The 20,300-nt window shown below is 36.0% G+C and overlaps 1 protein-coding gene across 1 annotated transcript in view; it reads right to left on the bottom strand.

Annotated features, from left to right (window-relative positions):
- CWC27 (CWC27 spliceosome associated cyclophilin) overlaps positions 1–20,300 on the bottom strand; it is a 193,598-nt gene that overhangs the window by 83,108 nt on the left and 90,190 nt on the right. The window contains exon 11 of the mRNA XM_047087094.1: positions 16,573–16,676. Coding sequence (XP_046943050.1) covers positions 16,573–16,676 — 104 coding nt within the window. The remainder of the gene's footprint in view (positions 1–16,572; positions 16,677–20,300) is intronic.

Below are 20,300 nucleotides of genomic sequence, written 5' to 3'. Positions count from 1 at the left end.
TTTATGGCCCACCATGTGGCGACTTTCCATAAAAATTTCAAGAGTGCTAGAAAAAAGTATATTCTGAAGCTACTGAGGGTAACGCTCTCTTTATGTGCATGATATCAAGCATGTTAATTATATAGCACAAAACTGTCTATATTTTTATTAATTTGTTATTTAAAAATTTATTATTTTTTAAAAAGATTTTAGTTAAAAAAATTTTTTTTTGTTATGTGTATTTATTTGGTGGGGGGAGAGGGGCAAGAGAGAGCCGGAGACACAGAATCCAAAGCAGGCTCAAGGCTCTGAGCTGTCAGCACAGAGCCCGACAGGGGGCTCGAACTCACAAGCATGAAATCATAACCTGAGCAGAAATCAGACACTCAACCAACTGAGCCACCCAGGCACCCCTAAAATATTTTAGTTTTTTAAGTAATCTCTACCCCCCATGTGGGCTTGAACTCATGACCACAAGATCAAGAGTCACATACTCCACTGACTGAGCTAGCCAGGCACCCCTCTATTTTTTTATAAGCTTATTTACTGAGAAAAATGTGTTAAAATCTCCCACTATGAAGGACTTGTTTACTTCTTCTTATAAGTCTTTCAATTTGGTTCATACATTTTGAGTCTGTGTTACGAGGTCCATTCATATTTAGGACTGTTCCATCTTCCTGGAAAAGTGAAGATGTTGTTATTAAGTAGAGATCCTCTTTAACCATAATAATGCATTTTGCCCTAAAGATGCGATTGTCCAATACATTTAAGATATTTCTCATGTAAGCAGGATATGACTGAATTTGTGTTTTTCAATCCAGTTTGATAGTGTTGGTCTTTTAGGTGAAGAGTTGGACTTTTCAGTTATTTCAATATAATTACTGATATATCTATATTTTATTTCATCTATCTTATTTTGCACTGATGCTTTTAATATTCTGTTCAGTTTACAGGTCTTTTTCTTTTCTTTCTTGTTGCCTTTCAGGTTATATGCTTCCCTCTAATTCCATATTTTTCTCTACTATTTTGGAAGTTATGACCTTCTCCTGTCCTCTTAGTAGTTTTCCTCAATTATCAATGTGGATATTTAATGTGTTACAGTCTAAATTTAATTTGTATCTCTACTTTCTTCCAGAACAAGAATCCAGACAAGAATACTTTTCCAAACTCCTTTTACCTGTTTCCCAAACTTATGTGCTATTTTTTAATGTATTTTTTAAAATTATTTTTGAGAGAGAGAGAGAGAGAGACAGAGAGAGAGAGATACAGAGAGACAGAGCATGAGCGGGGGAGGGACAGAGAGAGAGGGAGACACAGAATCCGAAGCAGGCTCCAGGCTCTGAGCTGTCAGCAGAGGCCAATACAGGGCTTGAACCCATGAGCCCTGAGATCATAACCTGAGCTGAAGTCACATGCTTAGTTGACTGAGCCAACGAAGTGCCCCACTGTTATGTATTTTAATTATTATCTTTATTTTTAACTCAATAAGACATTATTATTTTACTCATTCAGTATTTCTATAGATATATATTGACTACTTTCTATGTTCCTTTCTCTTTGCAGTACAGATCTTCCATCTAAGCTCACCTATCTTTGGCCTGAAGTATACCCTTTAGAGTTTCCTTTAGTGAAGGTATGCAGGTAGCTAAGTCTCTCAGTTTCTTTGAAGAAAATTCTCCTTCAATACACTACAGATAATATTCTGTCTTATGTCCGTGCTTGTTGCTGTTGAGAAATCAGCTCTTGCTTTTTTAAAGGTAATGTTTTTCTCTCTGGCTGCTTTTGAGGTCTCTTTGTGTTGAATACTCTGAATGTTATCATGGTGTGTGTAGATCTGGATTTATTCTTATTTATCCTCTTGTAGATTTCTTCATTTTACTTCCTTACCCTGTAAACTGATTTCTTTCATTAGTTACAGAAGATTTCAGCTATCAGCTCTTCCAAATATTGCCTCTACTTGTCCTTTGAATTCCTCCTAGAATTTGATTAGATTTATTAGATCTTTTTTTCTATTCTTCCAGGTTTCCTGTCTCTTTTTGGGCTGAAATCTATATAATTTTCCAATTTTACCTTTCTGTTACTAATACTCTTTTTAGCTATGTCTAATTTGCTATTAAACCTATTGGATATAAAATGTTTATTTTGAGAGACATTAGAGAGAGAGAGAGTGTACACATGTGTGAATGAGTGGGAGAGGGGCAAAGAGAGAGAGAATCCCAAGCAGACTCCATGCTGTCAGTGCAGAGCCCAATGTGGGGCTCAATCTGATGAACCATGAGATCAGGACCTAAGCTGAAATCAAGTCGAATGATTAAGCAACTGAGCCACCTAGATGCCCCAAAACCTAAATATCAACTATTATATAGTTTTGATTTCTAGGAGACTTCCTAAGTTAGATTTATTTATTTCTTAAAAAAATTTTTTTTAATGTTTATTTTTGAGAGAGAGAGAGAGAGAGAGGGAGAGAGAGCATGAGTGGGGGAGAGGCACAGACAAAGAGGGAGACACAGAATCCAAAGCAGGCTCCAGGCTCTGAGCTGTCAGAACAGAGCCCAACACGGGGCTTGAACTCGGGAACTGGGAAATCATGACCCGAGCTGAGGTCGGATGCTTAACTGACTGAGCCACCCAGGTACCCCCTAAGTTAGTTTTAAAATCTGCTTGTTCCAGGGTGCCTGGCTGGCTCAGCTGGAAAGTGTGCAACTCTTGATCTTGGGGTCATGAGTTCAAGCTCCACATGGGGTGGAAAGATTACTTAAATAAAGCTTAAAAAAATAAAATAAAATCTGCTTGTTCTATATAGTACTTTTAAACTTTTCTTGAAATGTATTATATATACTTATTATTTTTTAAAGATTTTGAGTAATCTCTACACCCAACAAGGGGCTCAAACTCACAACCCTGAAATCAAGAGCTGCATGCGCCACTGACTGAGCCAGCCAGGTGCCCCCTGTAGGACATATACTTATTTAACATTTAGGGTCTAAATAAAAACTGAAGAATTTGTGAGTCTGATTCTGTTGTCTCTTCTTTCTATTAGCTTTTTGTCAGGTACTTGTATTCTGAATCTGTGTGTTTTCGTTCAGAGCCACTCATTTTATTTTGAATTTTCTTTGAGCACAGTGAATGAAAGCAGGTTTCTCCTGAAAGGACTTATGTTTGTTTGTAACAGGCTTCTGGGAGCACTAAGGATCCAGGACTGTGTCCAGCTAAATTCTTGGCTGGGGGATTTTAACGCCACCCAGGCAGGGTGAATTGGGGCTCTAAACTGATGAGAAAGCTGCCATGTGTTTATGGTTCGTAGGAAATGCTCTTGTCCCCAAATGCTCAGCACCATGATTCAAGATAGGCAGTTTTCCTTGTAGTTCTTTCTTTGATGGGGATAAGATGCTTCTGCTTATTTTTATTTCTCCCTGCCACTAAGGATGAGAACCTTTGGGCTCCCAACTATATGGGATAGTTGAGAGACCCTGAGAAGATCTTAGGTTCTATACTGTCTCTTTGTAAGACCTCAAAAAACAATTCTCTAGTTCAGTCAGTTTAGCAAATATCATTAGGGCTAAAGCTAGATCTAGTGCTCCACTTATTCTCTTAATTCACATCTTTACTTATTCCCTGGTGTGGCTCTTTCTTTCTTTCTTTTCTTTCTTTTCTTTCTTTTCTTCTCTCTCTCTTTCCTTCCTTCCTTTCTATTCTTTCTTTCCTTCCTTTCTTTTCTTTTCTTTCTTTCAGTGTGTTTATTTATTTGTTTGTTTGTTTGTTTATTTATTTATTTATTGAGAGCAGAGGGAAAGAGAGAGAGGGAGAGAGAATCCTAACTAGGCGCCAAGCTGTCAGCACAGAGGCTGATGCAGGGCTGGATCTCACAAACCATGAGATCATGGCCTGAGCCAAAATCAAGAGTCAGATGCTTAACTGACTGAACCACCACAGGTGCCCCCCTGGTTTGGATATTTCTCATTTTATTTGGCTAGTTTCTTGTTTGTTTGTTTTTCAAGTTCACAGGATAATATGAGAAAATGTTTTTATGCTAAATACAACATTTTTAGTTGTTTTCAGTGGGAGGATCAGTTTGGACTCAGTCTGCCATGTTGCCAGAAATTAACATTTTCTATAATATTTAAATTTTTTGCCAGTCATTGCAAAATTTCATGTTTAGTCTTTGAAAAGACACAAGTATGACAATAATATGTTCTTTAAAAGACTCTAGGTTTGAAGAAAGACTTTTAGAAACAATTATTCTCACCAAAACCAAAGTAGATTTTAATAGATACCAATTAAAATTTTACAGACTGTATCTACTCAAGGTTGGATCAAATTGAAGAACAGAGTTGTGGAAACAGCACTGGACTGGCAGCCAGAGGACTTAGGAGTTTGCTGTGTGATTTGGGTAAGCCCTTTTATTGGCTGGCCTTTGGCTCTCTATGTATATGATGGAAAGGTAGGGCTGGATGTGCCTTTCAGGACCAAAACTCTGATGACTGCACAGAAGTATTCACTGTAAATAGACCACACTCAAGATCAGAGTTTCTGATGCTCATGACATTTCTTAAGGCTAGCCCACTTTCACATTTTAAAAATACTGCAGCATGCTTGAAATAAGCATACTGTGAGACCATTAAAAAAATCAATATAAACTACTTTTGTACATCAAAATAGAGTCTTAAGGATTCTTAACATTTTGACATCTTTTCACATTCTGAGAACTTCTTTATTCTCTGTCTTTTCTGGCATTTCAAATTCTTTCATGTAGTTTTTAATATAATTTAGAGATTATCGTTTTTTGCATGAAAAATTATAAATACTTAAAACCTGCATCTGTACCATCTGCCAGGAGTTTATATGAAGAATTTTGAAAATATAGCCGCTCAAAACTGTCAGCATATTGCATTAATCGTTAAAAAAAAAAAAAATCAACCCAATACCACACAGATTAAACTGTCTAAAGTAAGTTTTAATGCAACACATTCACAGGTTTACACTCTAAAGTTGTGAAGAGATTATCTTTTTCAAATTTGATTAAGTGCTGCAAGATGTGGAAGAAACTCAGCACTCAAATGAATTATATGTTTGATGTCATTTTTGGCAAAACCTCATAAAGTGTCACATAAAAGAAAAACATCTTACTTAAAATAAGGTCTTGACAGCAGTCTGGAATAGTTAACAACTCCACTCCCAAATGAGAATGCTGGTTATAATCAAAATTTTAATGACAATATTAGTTCTCCCCTTGAGACAATCTAAATATCAAAACAAAACAAAACAAAAAATAATGTGCATGCATCCACACACCCCTCACATCTTCCTTTTTAAAGGGGGAAAATTTGTAATTATTTTACTTCATGATCTCAATATTGAGTATGTTTCCTTGCACATTATAAGGTTTCCGCTACGAGGCAATGTCAATCAGTATGTTTTTGTTGTTTAGTATTAATTCATGAGAGGTATAAATAATGCCCATCAGCAATGGAAGTGGAGTCCCTGGGTGTCAGTGCCCTCACATCTTCTAAACCCTAGAGCTGAAAATGGTGGGAACTTTTTACCTTTCAACTACATTTATAGTCTTTACATCTATCGTCCTCTATATCCTACTCTCTGATATGAGAAAATTAAAAGGAAGAACACCCCTAAAATCAAGTTTTCCATTTAAGAGTTATCAGTCAATTTCACTTGGAAAGTTTTTTAAAAAGCATATTACAAACAAGATTATATTAAAAACAACTATGGAAAACATGATGCCACATGTACACGTGTTTCTGGCATGAAGATAAAAAAAGTCCAGAAAAACAAATATTACACAGTTAACCATGGTTGTCTTTGGCAGAAGTATCATGGGTGATCTTTTTTATCCTTTATGCTTTTCTACATTTCTGATATTTTTGCAAAGAATATGTTACTTTTATAAATGGAAGAAATAATATAGCTTTTTAAAAAATTGACAGTTATGGCCAAAGATTAATACTTACTATCAATTAACCTATTTTTACTGGATTAGGAATGGCATCAATATTAGTAACAGGAAGATAAAGTGCAGTTACTAAAAATATAGTTAAAGGCTCTTGTCAAACTTCCTATATTGGAATTACATCTACCAGCAGGCAGAAGTAATGTTCATTTAAAAACTATTTTTTTAAATTGATTTATTTATTTTGAGAGAGAGAGTGTGTGTGAGCAGAGGAGGGGCAGAAAGAGAGGGGAGAGAGAGAGAGAGAGAGAGAGAGAGAGAGAGAGAGAGAGAGAGAGAGAATTGTAAGCAGGCTCTGTGTGGTCAGCACAGAACCCGATACGGGGCTCAAACTCATGAACCGTGATGTTATGACCTGAGCCAAAACCAACAGTTGGACGCTTCACTGACTGAGCCACCCAGGTGCCCCAATAGGACAACCCAATTTTTTTTCCCAGTGAGCTCTATGCCCATTGTGGGGCTTGAACTCATGACACCGAGGATCAAGAAAGAGTCATATGCTCTACGGATGAGACAGCCAGGTGCTCCTCTCATTTAAAAACTATTTTAAGGGGCACCTGGCTGGTTCAGTCAGTAGGCATGTGAGTCTCCACCTCAGGGGTTGTAAGTTTGAGCCCTATGTTGGGTGTAGAGATTACTTAAAAACAAAATCATTAAAACCCCCGCTCATGGGCTGTCTCTCTCTCTCTCTCAAATAAAAAACAAAATAAAATAATTTTAAAAATTTTTAACAAAAAAACAAGAACGAAAACTATTTTAAGACAGTAAGGACTGCAAAGAGATAGGCCTGACACAGTGGTTTATAAAAACAGCAGCCAATGACTCCTAAACAACCATTAGGAAGACTGGTTAAAGTCTATTTTTCATTGCACATAAACATTAAATGTGCCCATAATGTATGATTCTCAAAGTAAGGCTCAACAAGATTTGCTAATGACAGCTAGTGAGAAAGTCTGAGATGGACTGTCCAAAAAAGAACAAAGTACTTTATGGACTCTCAAATTAGAGACGGTCATCTCTTATTCACTCTACCAAAAGATTAAATTCTTGGTCTAAATGTGAGGGTATGTACATCTTTACATTTACTATATACCTTTAAAAATCTTTACTATTTTTTTTAGAAATTGTATTAATGAAAGACATATTATTAAAAATATAGCATGCTTTCTGGCCCATGAAGGTAGTGGCATGTATTTAATACAATTTTATTTGAGAGACTGACTATCCTTGCTACAGAGGGAGTTTTATTTTTTTAGGACTTCTAAGAAATGAAGTATTCGACATAACTAAATATTTCAGAAAAGAGAATCTTATCTCTAATTGATTAAAATGATAATTTTATTTTTTTACCAATTAGGTTGGAATCATTACCCAATCTCTGTCTTACTAAACAATAAGTACCATCTAAACTTTTCTTAATTGAATGACCATCAATAATTTTAATACTGACATGCTCTCAAAGTATAATGAAATACTATTAATAGCAAATCCATAATATTCCATTACTATTAGTTCTTGTGCTTTCTTACTTGCTGTCAAGTGGTCAGCTATCACCTCTTGCAACTGCCAGAAAGAATGTTCCTAGCTGTGCCTTTCTCTCTCACTTTTTTTTTTTTTTTAATTTTAAGTCCAATAAAATAGTGGGCTAGCAAGACACAGGCCAGCCCCTACCCTGGCTTTTCTTTTGCTTGTTTGCTTGCTTGCTTACTCATTCATTGATTCATTTATTTATTCATTCATTCATTCATTCATTTAATTCTTGAGGTTATACTTCATATACCATAAAATTTCCACCTTTAAAGGGTACTCTCCCTCACTGTTATTATTCTTTAATCTGTTTTGAACTTAGAACCCAATAATCAATTTGTTAGTGCCATGTACAAAGTAAGAATAAGTAGAATATTACTGATGGCTGGCCTGAGAGGCTTTCTATGGGTCAACTGCAAATATACTTTTACTCTTCTGTGTAAGTAACATTAAAAGTTGTACGCAGGGGATGCCTGGGTGGCTCGGTAGGTTTCAGCATTAGACTCCTAATTTCTGCTCAGGTCATGATCTCATGTTTGTGAGTTTGAGCCCCACATCAGGCTCCACGCTGACAGTGCAGAGCCTGCTTGGGATTCTCTCTCTCTCTCTCTCTCTGCCCCTCCCCTGCTTGTTCTCTCTAAGTAAATAAATAAAATTAAAATTAAAAAAAAAATAGAAGCACACAGATTAAGAGTAGACTATGGGAAAAATAGGTCTGATACTTCTAGCCTCCAAGAAAAGAATGATGACTCAAGTACCTGAAGTAAGTTAACTGCTTTGGAAAAAAGTACCAGTTTGCTTAGGAAGAGGAATGGATTCTGCATGGCATTAGGCACAACACAGAGCTAACATTCCAAAAGCACTTCTGATTCTTATAACAACCAAGGTTAAGCTAGTTTAACATTCTGTGTTAGACAGATGAAAAGTAGTCAAAAACTACATACTTTTACAACCTATCAAGCCTGAGGGGCCCTGGTCGGACTTAATGCAGTGTTAAAAAGAGAGTCTGACAAAACTTAAAATGGCTCAGTGCAATTTGAGAGGTACAAAACACCCCAGGGATGTGTTCATGAAGAGGCTTTAAAATTCTTTCTTGATTTACAAGCTCAGATTGCCCTTCTTCCTCTAATTTCTGGCACCAGTCAGAAAACAGGTATTGTGTGCTTAGAACTTTGAAAAGAGGATCTGATACCTTATCTCTCAAAAAGTGATTTGAGAATATGTCCTAACCTGTATCTCTATGTGATTATTTTCAGTTTGGTACTAGTTTTGATATGATAAAACTCAAAGAAACCTGGAAAAGACTTAGAGACATAATTTCATGAAAAGGATTATACAGTTTATTAAAGAACCTGACGGAGCCAACAGAGGAAAGCAACCCTATCTCCAATTAACTATCAATCTTATTCAAAATTGATACAAAACCCCTGTGCATAGGCTTGGATGACTCACAGTGGGACTTTAGAGAAACTCCCAGGCTGTAAACAGGATTGTCCTGCAGTACATCTCTTCTGACATTGCTGATGTCTGAAGTCAAATACTACGTTCCTTGTTTACCTAACTTGGGGTGTTAGAACCTACTGCAAATTCCGTATTCAACTGAGAATATGATTTAACTATTTTGAATTTTAGAGTCAAATTTCACACTATCAAAACAATTCGAATTATACACTAAAATAATGGTTTTATTCCTCGATGTTCTGTTTCTTTCATTTAGTGAAACCTTTTATACATTATCTGAAGCCTTTAAATATATATAGATGGCAAGTTAATGGTAAAAATTATGAGTTATATTTATGTAATGCTGTTCTTATAATATTGAGGTATAATTATACATTCTCTGACAATATCCTTGTGATATAAGGAATAGCAGGCCTTGAGCTTTTCTGGGAAGACTGAAGAGACAATGGATGGTCCTATATACATTTTTAATACATAGAGAAGCTTTGTTTTACATTGGTTTAAAACAGATTAATAGGTTGGCTCATTTGTAAGTGTATGTTTTCTTACTAGAGCAGAGATGTTAAGAGATTTTGGGGCTATAGATCAATATTCTTGGGGGGGCAGCTTTGTTGGGGCATAATATAAAAGAGCTGCACTGGGGCGCCTGGGTGGCGCAGTTGGTTAAGCGTCCGACTTCAGCCAGGTCACGATCTCGCGGTCCGTGAGTTCGAGCCCCGCGTCGGGCTCTGGGCTGATGGCTCAGAGCCTGGAGCTTGTTTCCGATTCTGTGTCTCCCTCTCTCTCTGCCCCTCCCCCGTTCATGCTCTGCCTCTCTCTGTCCCAAAAATAAATAAACGTTGGAAAAAAAAAAAATGTAAGAGCTGCACTTGTTGGACATACACACTTTGATGGTTTTGGACATGTGCCTATACCCATGGCACTATCACCACAATTAGGTAACATCAAACAGCAATACATTCAGGATTGTTCAATTGTATGGGGCCTAAAGCATTTACTGATGTAAAGGCAACAAAAGTATTTTATCTTCTGCCATAATGTAATTGAAGGAGTTAATAAGAAGTAAATACTTAATAGTAAAACATTATAAAAATACGAATAGCAGATTTTATCTTTAACTTATATAGAGAGAAATAGATGGGTCTTGATTTTACAGTAACTTGCCGAAGATGACAGAAGAGACTCAGAAGTACAACCATAGTTAGAATATAAATTCCTGTTTGTCTTATACCAATCTGGCTAAGAATCCAGTCCAAGAAATTGGGTTAAGATTATCAAACCAAAGGAATTTTTCTCTCTGATTAAAGATTTCCTAAGATGACAAAAGCCCAATAAAGTATCACATCTATTAGAACACCTGGCTAAATGCTAAATAGGATGCCTCCATTCACACAAGAAGGCCAGAACGGGGTAGATTAATGCACAAGCATTAGAACACAAAGCTTTTTTGTTCTGATGTTTTTTTTCACCAAGTGCTTTTAATCTGAGGATAATACACTAAATTCTAAAATGAAGTGGCAATAGTAAACAAGTGTTAGACTCGCCAGATAAATTCAGAAAATCAGGAAATAATACTACTGGATGTTTTACTTAAGAATGTAGTCAAGCTGGGGCGCCTGGGTGGCTCAGTTGGTTAAGCGTCCAACTTCGGCTCAGGTCATGATCTCATGATCCATGAGTTTGAGCCCCATGTCGGGCTCTGTGCTGACAGCTCAGAGCCTGGAGCCTGTTTCAGATTCTGTGTCTCCCTCTCTCTCTGATCCTCCCCCGTTCATGCTCTCTCTCTATCTCAAAAATAAATAAACGTTTAAAAAAAAAAAGAATATAGTCAATATAAAAGAATATAGTCAAGCTCACACTTAAAACCTTTTTAACAAAGAATAGGATTATAGAAATGTAACTTAGAAAGCATATGAAAGAAATATTTAGTTTGCAATTTTGATTTGTGTTGTATTTATATATAGCTATATTGATTACAGGCTTTAACTGAAACTAACACAGTATTAAAATTCAAAATTTCCATTTGTAGGATTTCGATAGGACAAATGAAACCAGAAATAGCTATATTTTTCTTCTTAAAATTTAAAATTATTTTTATACACCACTGTACATTTATTAAAGGTCTTCTCATTATTTAATTTACTTCTTACAAGAATCTTGAGGGGTACACAAAACATTTTCTACATGGATTTACGACAAGAGAATGGAGTCACACAGGCTTAAATGACTTCACTGTTAGTAACTAGACTTAAAAGTTTTAATACTGTCCTGTTTTTTTTTTTTGATGAGATATAATATTCTAAAGTATTCTTCTAACCTTTAGTGTTACATATAACAAGCACTTAGTATTACTATCAAAAATTACTATTAAAAATAACAAAATTGGGGCTCCTGGCTGGCTCAGTCAGTTCAGCAGCTGACTGGTGCTTTTGGCTCAGGTCATGATCTGATGGTTCATGAGTTTGAGCCCAGTGCACCAGCCTCTGTGCTGCTGGTGTGAAGGCTGCCTGGGATTCTCTCTCTTTCTCTCTCTCTCTCTGCCCCTCCCTCACTTGTGCGTGCATGAGCTCTCGCTCTCTCTCTCTCTGTCTCAGAAAATAAATGAAAAACTTTAAACAAACACCAAAATTAATGTATTTTTAGACTCTCTATATTAGCAGATGTGGTACATGCATCCAGATGTAAATTCGTTTGGAAGATTCGTTTGTATACAATAGTTTATACATCAAAATATTCAAAATGCTCTTTTTAATATGGATTATCTACTTCTAAGTTTGTTGGCAAATTAAATTTCTAGATATAGCATATAATATTCAAAAGACCAAACCATCCAGAGTTGCCATAATGCTCAGATAATTTAGTCCTGGATTAAAATAAAGTGTCTTATAAAAGCCAGATACGCAGGGGCTTTTATAATTCAGGGGCATTATATGCATGGGTGTGTGGGTGGCTCAGTCAGTTAAGCGTCTGACTCTTAATCTTGGCTCAGGTCATGATCTCACGGTTCATGAGGTCAAGCCCCATGTCAGGCTCTGTGCTGATAGTGAGTAGTCTGCTTAGGATTCTGTCTCTTCCTCTCTCGGTCTCTCCCCTGCTCATTCTCTCTCTCTTTCTCTCAAAATAAAATAAACTTAAAAAAAAAAAAAAAGCCAGATATGCAGCCATATAGCCCAATCAAGAAATCTTTCTTTTTTTTAATTTTTATTTTTTTATTTTTTTTTTAAATTTTTTTTTTCAACGTTTATTTATTTTTGGGACAGAGAGAGACAGAGCATGAACGGGCGAGGGGCAGAGAGAGAGGGAGACACAGAATCGGAAACAGGCTCCAGGCTCTGAGCCATCAGCCCAGAGCCCGACGCGGGGCTCGAACTCACAGACCGCGAGATCGTGACCTGGCTGAAGTCGGACGCTTAACCGACTGCGCCACCCAGGCGCCCCAAGAAATCTTTCTTGAATTGGTTCAGATGATGTATGAAGTTATAGAGCCAAGGTCAAATATCACTTTCAACTTCTTTTCACGTGATGATCTTACTATGAAAATGCTTATGAGAACTTTTGGATCTGTTCCCAGAGTTTATATAGTTCTAACCATGGAATATCTTTCACCTGGGAAGATAGGCTAAGTTCTGACATATATTCAGGGAGGCTTAAAATTCACAAATCTTCCATAATGAATTAAAAGAATTTTTTTTTAATGTTTAATTTACTTTTGAGAGAGAGAGAGACAGAGCACGAGCGAGGAAGGGCAGGGAAGAGACACAGAATCTAAGGCAGGCTCCAAGCTCTGAGCTGTCAGCACAGAGCCTGATGTAGGGCCCGAACCCACAAACCGTGAGGTCATGACCTGAGACAAAGTTGGATGCTTAACTGACTGAGCCACCAGGCGCCTCTGTAATAAACATTTTTCTAACATTATACATACTAGTCAATTTAAAAAGATCAAGTAAGGGGCGCCTGGGTGGCGCAGTCGGTTAAGCGTCCGACTTCAGCCAGGTCACGATCTCGCGGTCTGTGAGTTCGAGCCCCGCGTCAGGCTCTGGGCTGATGGCTCGGAGCCTGGAGCCTGTTTCCGATTCTGTGTCTCCCTCTCTCTCTGCCCCTCACCCGTTCATGCTCTGTCTCTCTCTGTCCCAAAAATAAATAAAAAACGTTGAAAAAAAAAAAATTAAAAAAAAAAAAAAGATCAAGTAAGTTTAGAGGAAATACAATTCCAAGAAAAAGGTAATTTATAACGCATCACAGATAGGGGCTAAAAGCAAATTTTGTTCAGCATTTTAACAAGATGGTGATAATACAAAATTGCTCCTAATAGCATTCTAAAATTATTAGAATCAAAATAAAAAGACTGACTTAGTGCCTAGATCTTGGTTTCTAAATACAATGGAAAACAAGAATTCCCTGAAGTGGCTGATTCCAGGCCTGGAGAAGGGAAACCACAAGATCAATTTGGGCTTCTTGTGCTAGAAAGTAAAAATGTTCTCAAAGTGGGAGCCAGTTGAAAAGACACAGGAGCCAACCTGAAAGAACTACTAATGACCAATTCTGGTACCATCTGAACAACAAAATAAATCATGATAGTTTGGGATTATAACACATAGAATAAAATAAATATTCACAAGTTCATATTGATATAAATAAGTAAATAGTGATATAAATAAGTAAGTAATAGAGAAAGAGAGCGAGAGAGACCTCTTTCTTAAAGAATTCCAAGTAATAAAAGTAGTAAGAAAAAGGAAAATAAAAAGTTACCATTAGAACACCACAGTAAATAACTGTTGCCTATAGGCAAGATCCGCCAATGGATACTAAAATTAGCAGAGGTAAGCTTGAAAAGAAACAGAATAGTCTCACAGTATCTCCCCCCAAATACTTAAAATCTCAAAGGGAAAGAGTAACTTTAGAGTGTAGCAACTCAACAGACACCACTTTAAATTAGTCATCAAGGCAGTATTACCAGTAAAAAGACAGCAGACAACTTTATAATGCACTGGGAAGGACATATCATTTCTGTGGCAATCTTGCCAAAAAAAAAAAAAAAAGCATAACCTTAATCTAATCACAAGACAACATCAGACAAACTCAAATGAGACATTCCCCAAAATATCTAACTAGGACTCCTCAAACTGTCAAACACATGAAAGATAAGAAAAGATTGAGGAACTGTCATAGATCAGAGGATACTAAGGAGGAACATGATGACTCAATACAGTATGGAATTATGGATGGAAAAACAGAACAGAAAAACGACGTTAGTGGGAAAATGGGTGAAATTCTTATCAGGTCTGTAGTTAGTTAACAGTCATGTATTAACATCAAGTGCTTGGTTTTCACCATTGTACTATGGTTATATAAGACCTTCATGTTAAAGGTATATGGGAATTCTGTATTTGCAACTTATCTGGAAGTCCAAAATTATTTCAAAACAAAGCAATCAAAAATAAATAAAATGACCCACTTTTTGTAGAAGCTAATTTTAAATGATATTCAGATTTAAGGAAACTCCAGGATATTTCTAGAAGATATAAGGAAAATTAAACTGAGAAAAGTAATTCCTAATATAATTCTCTAATTACGGCATAACAAAATGGTTTTATATGGCTTTCTCATCAACAGACTGAAATAAGCTCTAGAAGAGATCTTCTCTTTTGTGTTAAGAAATCATTCTAAGACTCAAACGTTTCTTTAATTGCATTTAATATTTTAAAGGCAGATAAATAATTTAAAACAGCACTACTTATATTTAATATAAGCCTTAACTATAAAGCACTATTGCAGTAATTATCTATTTCCAATTCTCTCACTCTGACTAGATCATGAACTATAAAGGTAAGAACCTCCATCCATTGCCAACTTCATACCCCTAGTCCTGCATGGTTCTTGAGGAATGGGAGTACTAATAATTATTTGCTCAAAAATGAATTAAAATTTAAGTAAAAGATCTTTCTAGTTGAAAGGAATTACTCTCATATATTTAAAGTGCTTTTAATTATAAGGAACAATACTCTGAGAAAATTATGTCTAAACTTAAAAAATAGGGGTGCCTGGGTGGCTTAGTCGGTTGAGCGCCCGACTTCAGCTCAGGTCATGATCTCACAGTTCGTGAGTTCAAGCCGTGCGTCGGGCTCTGTGCTGACAGCTCAGAGCCTGGAGCCTGCTTCGGATTCTGCGTCTCCTTCTCTCTCTGCCCCTTCCCCGCTCATGCTCTGTCTCTCTCTGTCTCTCAAAAAAAATGAATAAACATTAAAAAAAAAATTAAGCTTAAAAATAAAATAACCTTCACTGTATTTCTTTCAAGCTGCAGTATTGCCAATATAGCTTGTTTCTGTTCAGGGTTATACTTTACCTACATGACCTGGTCACACATAAGTTTATCTTTTCTTTTCTTTTTAATTTTTTTTAATGTTTATTTTTTTGAGAGAGAGACAGAGTGTGAGCAGGGGAGGGGCAGAGAGAGAGGTAGACGAAGATTTCCAAGCAGGCTCTAGGCTCTGAGCTGTCAGCACAGAGCCTGATGTGGGGTTCAAACTCATAAACTGCGAGCTCATGACCTGAGCTGAAGTCGGATGCTTAACCTACTGAGCCACCCAGGTGCCCTTTCCTTTCTTTTAAATAGAGCTTATAATTTGCGTCATCATGGGGAGTTAATTTTTTAATAGTTTCATTCAAATATATTTTGGTGACTATGAATTCTTCATTAAGTACCCGCCTTTACTATAACAGTCATTGGGGGATATGGTGCAAATAATCTAAGAACTATGTCCTTTAGATAGTTATGTGGTTATTACCTGTGCTACTTAAAATAAATACTAATGCTGAGGTGCCTGGGTGGCTCAGTTGGTTAAGCATCCAATTCTTGATTTTGGCTCAAATCATGATCTCACAGTTCATGAGACTGAGCCCTGTGTTGGGCTCTACGCTGACATCGTGGAGCCTGCTTGGGATTCTCTCTCTCTCTCTCTCTCTCTCTCTCTCTCTCTCTCTCTCTCCATCTCTCCCTCTCCCTCTCACCCTCTGCACCTACCCCACTTGTGCTCTCTCTCTCAAAGTAAATAAACTTAAAGCCCTAATAGCTTCATAAAAATCATAGTAAAATTAAGAATATATTTAACCTGTATAAATAGAAGGGTATTATTTTGATTAATTTTTGATCAGCTTTATTGATAGTTTAGATTTTCATTATCTTAACAAAAACAAACAAAAAACAAGAGTTTATATTTCATACTATTCAAACCAATGCACAAATATTTACACAAGTCCCAAATATAGGGCCTAAATGCTTTTTAAAAATGTTTTAAAGGGTATGCAATATAAGAAATGAACATTCCATTCTTGTGTACTCCTAGACATGTGTTATGGCAACATTTAAGTTTTGCCTGAGGACAAGTCTCTGTTAGTTTTCATTAATCTTCTTAGAATACCAGTTATGATCATGTTTGACTGAATTTACTTCGTAGACAAAATCCTAAATGGAAATTTATTTTATTGGCTAACTGTCTAAGTATTAAAAAAAAAAAAAAAAAAAAAAAAGCAAAACTTAGAAAGGAGGGAGGAGGGAAAGAGGAGAAAAGGAAGGAAGGGGAGATGGAAGGAAGAGAGTAATGTTGTACAAGTGAAAATAAAAACCTGATAAATATCCTTACCTTCACTTTTTTTTTCTGCTTGTTTTGTTGCATTTTCTACTTTTTTTTGTTTTGCTGCTAACAGTTCCCGCTTTAACTGTCTTGCTTCTTTTCGGAGTTCGTCACTGTAAAGCAAAAACAGTTATATAAAGTACATAATACATGGAAAGAAAAAATTGTTTAGCAAAAACAGGCATATTGTTTTTTACATACACTAAATCCCTAAAAAAACACAAAAAAATAATGTAATTCATTTTGTTTCTTACCTGTGTATTGTGCTATGGAAACAGAGCTATAGAGTATTTTAGAAGCTGTCATTTTTTAGAATAGCAATATAATATGAATTACCTATAAAATATACTCCCTATGAAGTATGTTAAACAGAAATAGATAAATGATAAATATCCCACTATTCTAATTCACTTGCCAATTTAGCATTCTAGTTCCAGTTTAATAATTCATGAAGATCCTGAATCAAAACAAAATTTTAATATAAATTCTACTTACTAAACTTGCACATACACAAAAAGATGTGGCTTTAAAACTTGGTGAATTCCTCAACTGGCACCAGTAGCTACCATTTATTAAGCAATTACATGCTAGGTGCAGTGCTAAAATGTTTTTAAACTCAGTTTTTTAAACTCAATTAATTTTTAACCCACTTAATACCATAATTTGGCAAAAAATTTCCTCTTCTGTGAAACCTACAAAGCTGAGGTATTCTGATGATTAGTACAATCATGTATTAAAGGTAAACTGGGATATAAATATTGACTTCACTACAAGTCACTAGGTGGCTAGCTTCTACAAAGCCAGTTTTAGGACATATTCAAATTCATGTGCTTATAAAAAATTAATTACCCATGACATGAACACTTAGGGTCACTAGTGGCCAGTCAAACTTTGAATGTCAGGCATCTACTCTATTTCAGTAAAAGCTAGAGTGGATAACAGACACTTAAAGAACCACTGTAAACCCAAGTAGGCAACAAGTCTAGAAAAGGTCTCCAAAGACACCCAAGCCACAGTTTACCGGGATCTTAAATCTAAATACTTCCATACTGATTCAAACTTTGTGCTTCTTCCTGGTCCCCAAATCTCATACTTTATTTTTCTTTTAAAGCATGTCATATATTAGTTACCAAAGTAATAGGTCTTACAATGTGCACAACTCAATTCTTACTACCTCTTTTCTACATCAAACACAAATGGCTATAATTTGTATCTGCTTGGCCTCCAAGATCCTGAATTCTGAAAATTCCTTCTAATTAAAATCTACTACCTACTTGGGGTGCTTGGGTGGCTTGGTCGGTTAAACGTCCAAATTCAGCTCAGGTCATGATCTCAAATTTCCTGAGTTCGAGCCCCGTGTCAGGCTCTGTGCTGACAGCTCAGAGCCTGGACCCTGCTTTGGATTCTATGTCTCCCTCTCTCTGTCTGCCCCTTCCCTGCTCTCTCTCTCAAAACAAACAAACAAACAAACTAACAAACAAACATTAAATTTTTTTTTTTAATCTACTACCTACTTCCTCAGTTTTTCATTGCTATTGAACCTGTTCTCACTCAATATAATAATGAAAGCCAGCTTCTTCATAGTTCATGATCTGTCAGCCCTATTCTAACCCAACTGGCTCTCTATCCATTCTATATGATACGGTCAGCTATTTCACTAATGTCCTCACCAGCAACTTTAATTTTCTTGACTTGTTTGTCTTTATGAATATGTGATAAGTACCTAGAAGACCTTGTTCACAACATGTTCCTAGAGACAAACCTCCAAAGAATGTTATTTTGTTAGATGTGAGATGTTGCCTGGGAATTTGTCCTTGTAACAAGTTCTGGTTGATTCCAATACACATTCAGGTTTGGGACCCAGTGCATTAGGACTGCCATATAGCAATTATCTTCTCTTTACAACTCCAAGCACTCCTACTTCACTAATCCTTTCATTCAGCCAACAAACATACTCAAATTTCCCTGGACTCTGCTCCAATCAAGTGATGATTATCTTTACCACTGGACTCTTAGCCTGAAAGAACAGTTTATATATAGAGTCTACTTTCTCAGCCTCAAACTTCTTAATCTCTTGCAATCTATCCTTCTTATACTCTATTGAAACTGCTTCTGTATCAACCAAATTCAATGGTCTTTTCTCAGTCTTCCTTTTCCTCTTTGGCTTCTCTATCATTCAATATTAACCACTCCTTCCTTCTTGAAATTCTATCCTAATCAGACTATGTACCATTTTAGAGTATTGATTCTCCAATCCTTATTCTAATTACTCTTCCTTTTCCCAATCTATAATTCTTGGTATTTTTCCCATTTCTGTACCTTGTACAATGGCATTTTGTCTAATCTCATAACATTTGTCTAATCTCATAACATCAGATATCACTTTTATATAGGTTATTTCCAAATCTAGATGTTTTGCTCTGATTGTTTGGTCCTGCATTTTTAACTGTTACAAACCTTCCTGTACATTAGTACTGTCCAACAGAAATATAAGGTAAGACACATATGCAATTAAATTTCCTAGCTGCCACATTAAAGAAATAGCAAAAGGAAACAGGTTAAATTAACAACTTGTTTTAACTCATTAACTTAGTATGTCCACAATATTATTATGTCAACATGCAACCAATATAAAAATATTAACACTGTATTTACTTTTTTTTTTTTTTGGTACTAAATGTTCTAAATCTGGTGTGTATTTTATACTTACAGCACACCTCAGTTTAAACTAGCCACATTTCAAGGGCCCAGATCTAGATGGATAATGGAGGCGAGACGCTGCAATGTTCAGACTTGAAGTCATCTCCTCCCTGCCCAAATCTGTTCCTTTTCCTGAAATCCCTGTTTGAATGTGGAACTATTTTCCTCCTAATGACCAGACTTTAAACTTCCTCTGGGACTGTTCCCCCGCCCTTTCACTGAATCACTGTCGGAGTATGTCATTTTCCAATCTCTCTCACGTATAATACTCCTCTTGACTCTCAACATCAATGCCCAGTTTAGGCTCTCATTATGTATTTCTCAGATAAATTACTTCCTATTTCTTGAAGTTATATGAGCACAGGGAATAGCAACCACATCTTTACTCCATCCACTAAATACCATCTTTTATTATACTAATTAAAAAAATTTTTAATTTGGTAAGTAATACAGAAATTTAGATGATGTTTTCTGAATACTAAGGTCTTTGAGGGGAAGATTATTTTGAAAGTTGAAGAGGAAATGCTGCATGATGGCTAAACAAACTAGTTATGAGAGTCATTTGAAGTATGTGAAGAATGAGGCAATGACAGTATATACTGTTGCAGAGGTAGTAATGCACAGTTATCAAAAGGATTAACTTTGGATTCAGAAAGTCTTGATTTAAATAAAAGCTAACTCTAACACTTATTATCTGAGTGGCCTAAGAACAATTATTTAACTTCTGTGAGACTCAGTTTCCTCAACTATAAAATGGGGGTAAGATATTTAAAATATTGGACAGACAATACATGTTCAACAAATGGTAGCTATTATTATTTAGATCATGTTAAAACAGCATTACAGTTAAGGGTTGTTTGCGATGTAGGAATATTTCTTTATTATGTTATTTACTACAAATAAATGCTACCTCTACTACATATGGAGATCAACTCTTCATAATTTTTATAAAGGGCAATGAATGCATAATGCCAGCTTCTAAAAATCTATCCTTAAATAGTCAAAGACTTAGATGCACTGTTTAAGTAGCCATAATA

The sequence above is a fragment of the Lynx rufus genome, unplaced genomic scaffold (genome assembly GCF_022079265.1).
Source record: "Lynx rufus isolate CCGP_SWC_20201006 ecotype Redwood Valley unplaced genomic scaffold, mLynRuf1.p SCAF_1, whole genome shotgun sequence".
Taxonomy (NCBI): domain Eukaryota; kingdom Metazoa; phylum Chordata; class Mammalia; order Carnivora; family Felidae; genus Lynx; species Lynx rufus.
The sequence above is the reverse complement of the archived record's forward strand: the minus strand, read 5'-3'. Positions and strand labels throughout refer to the sequence as shown.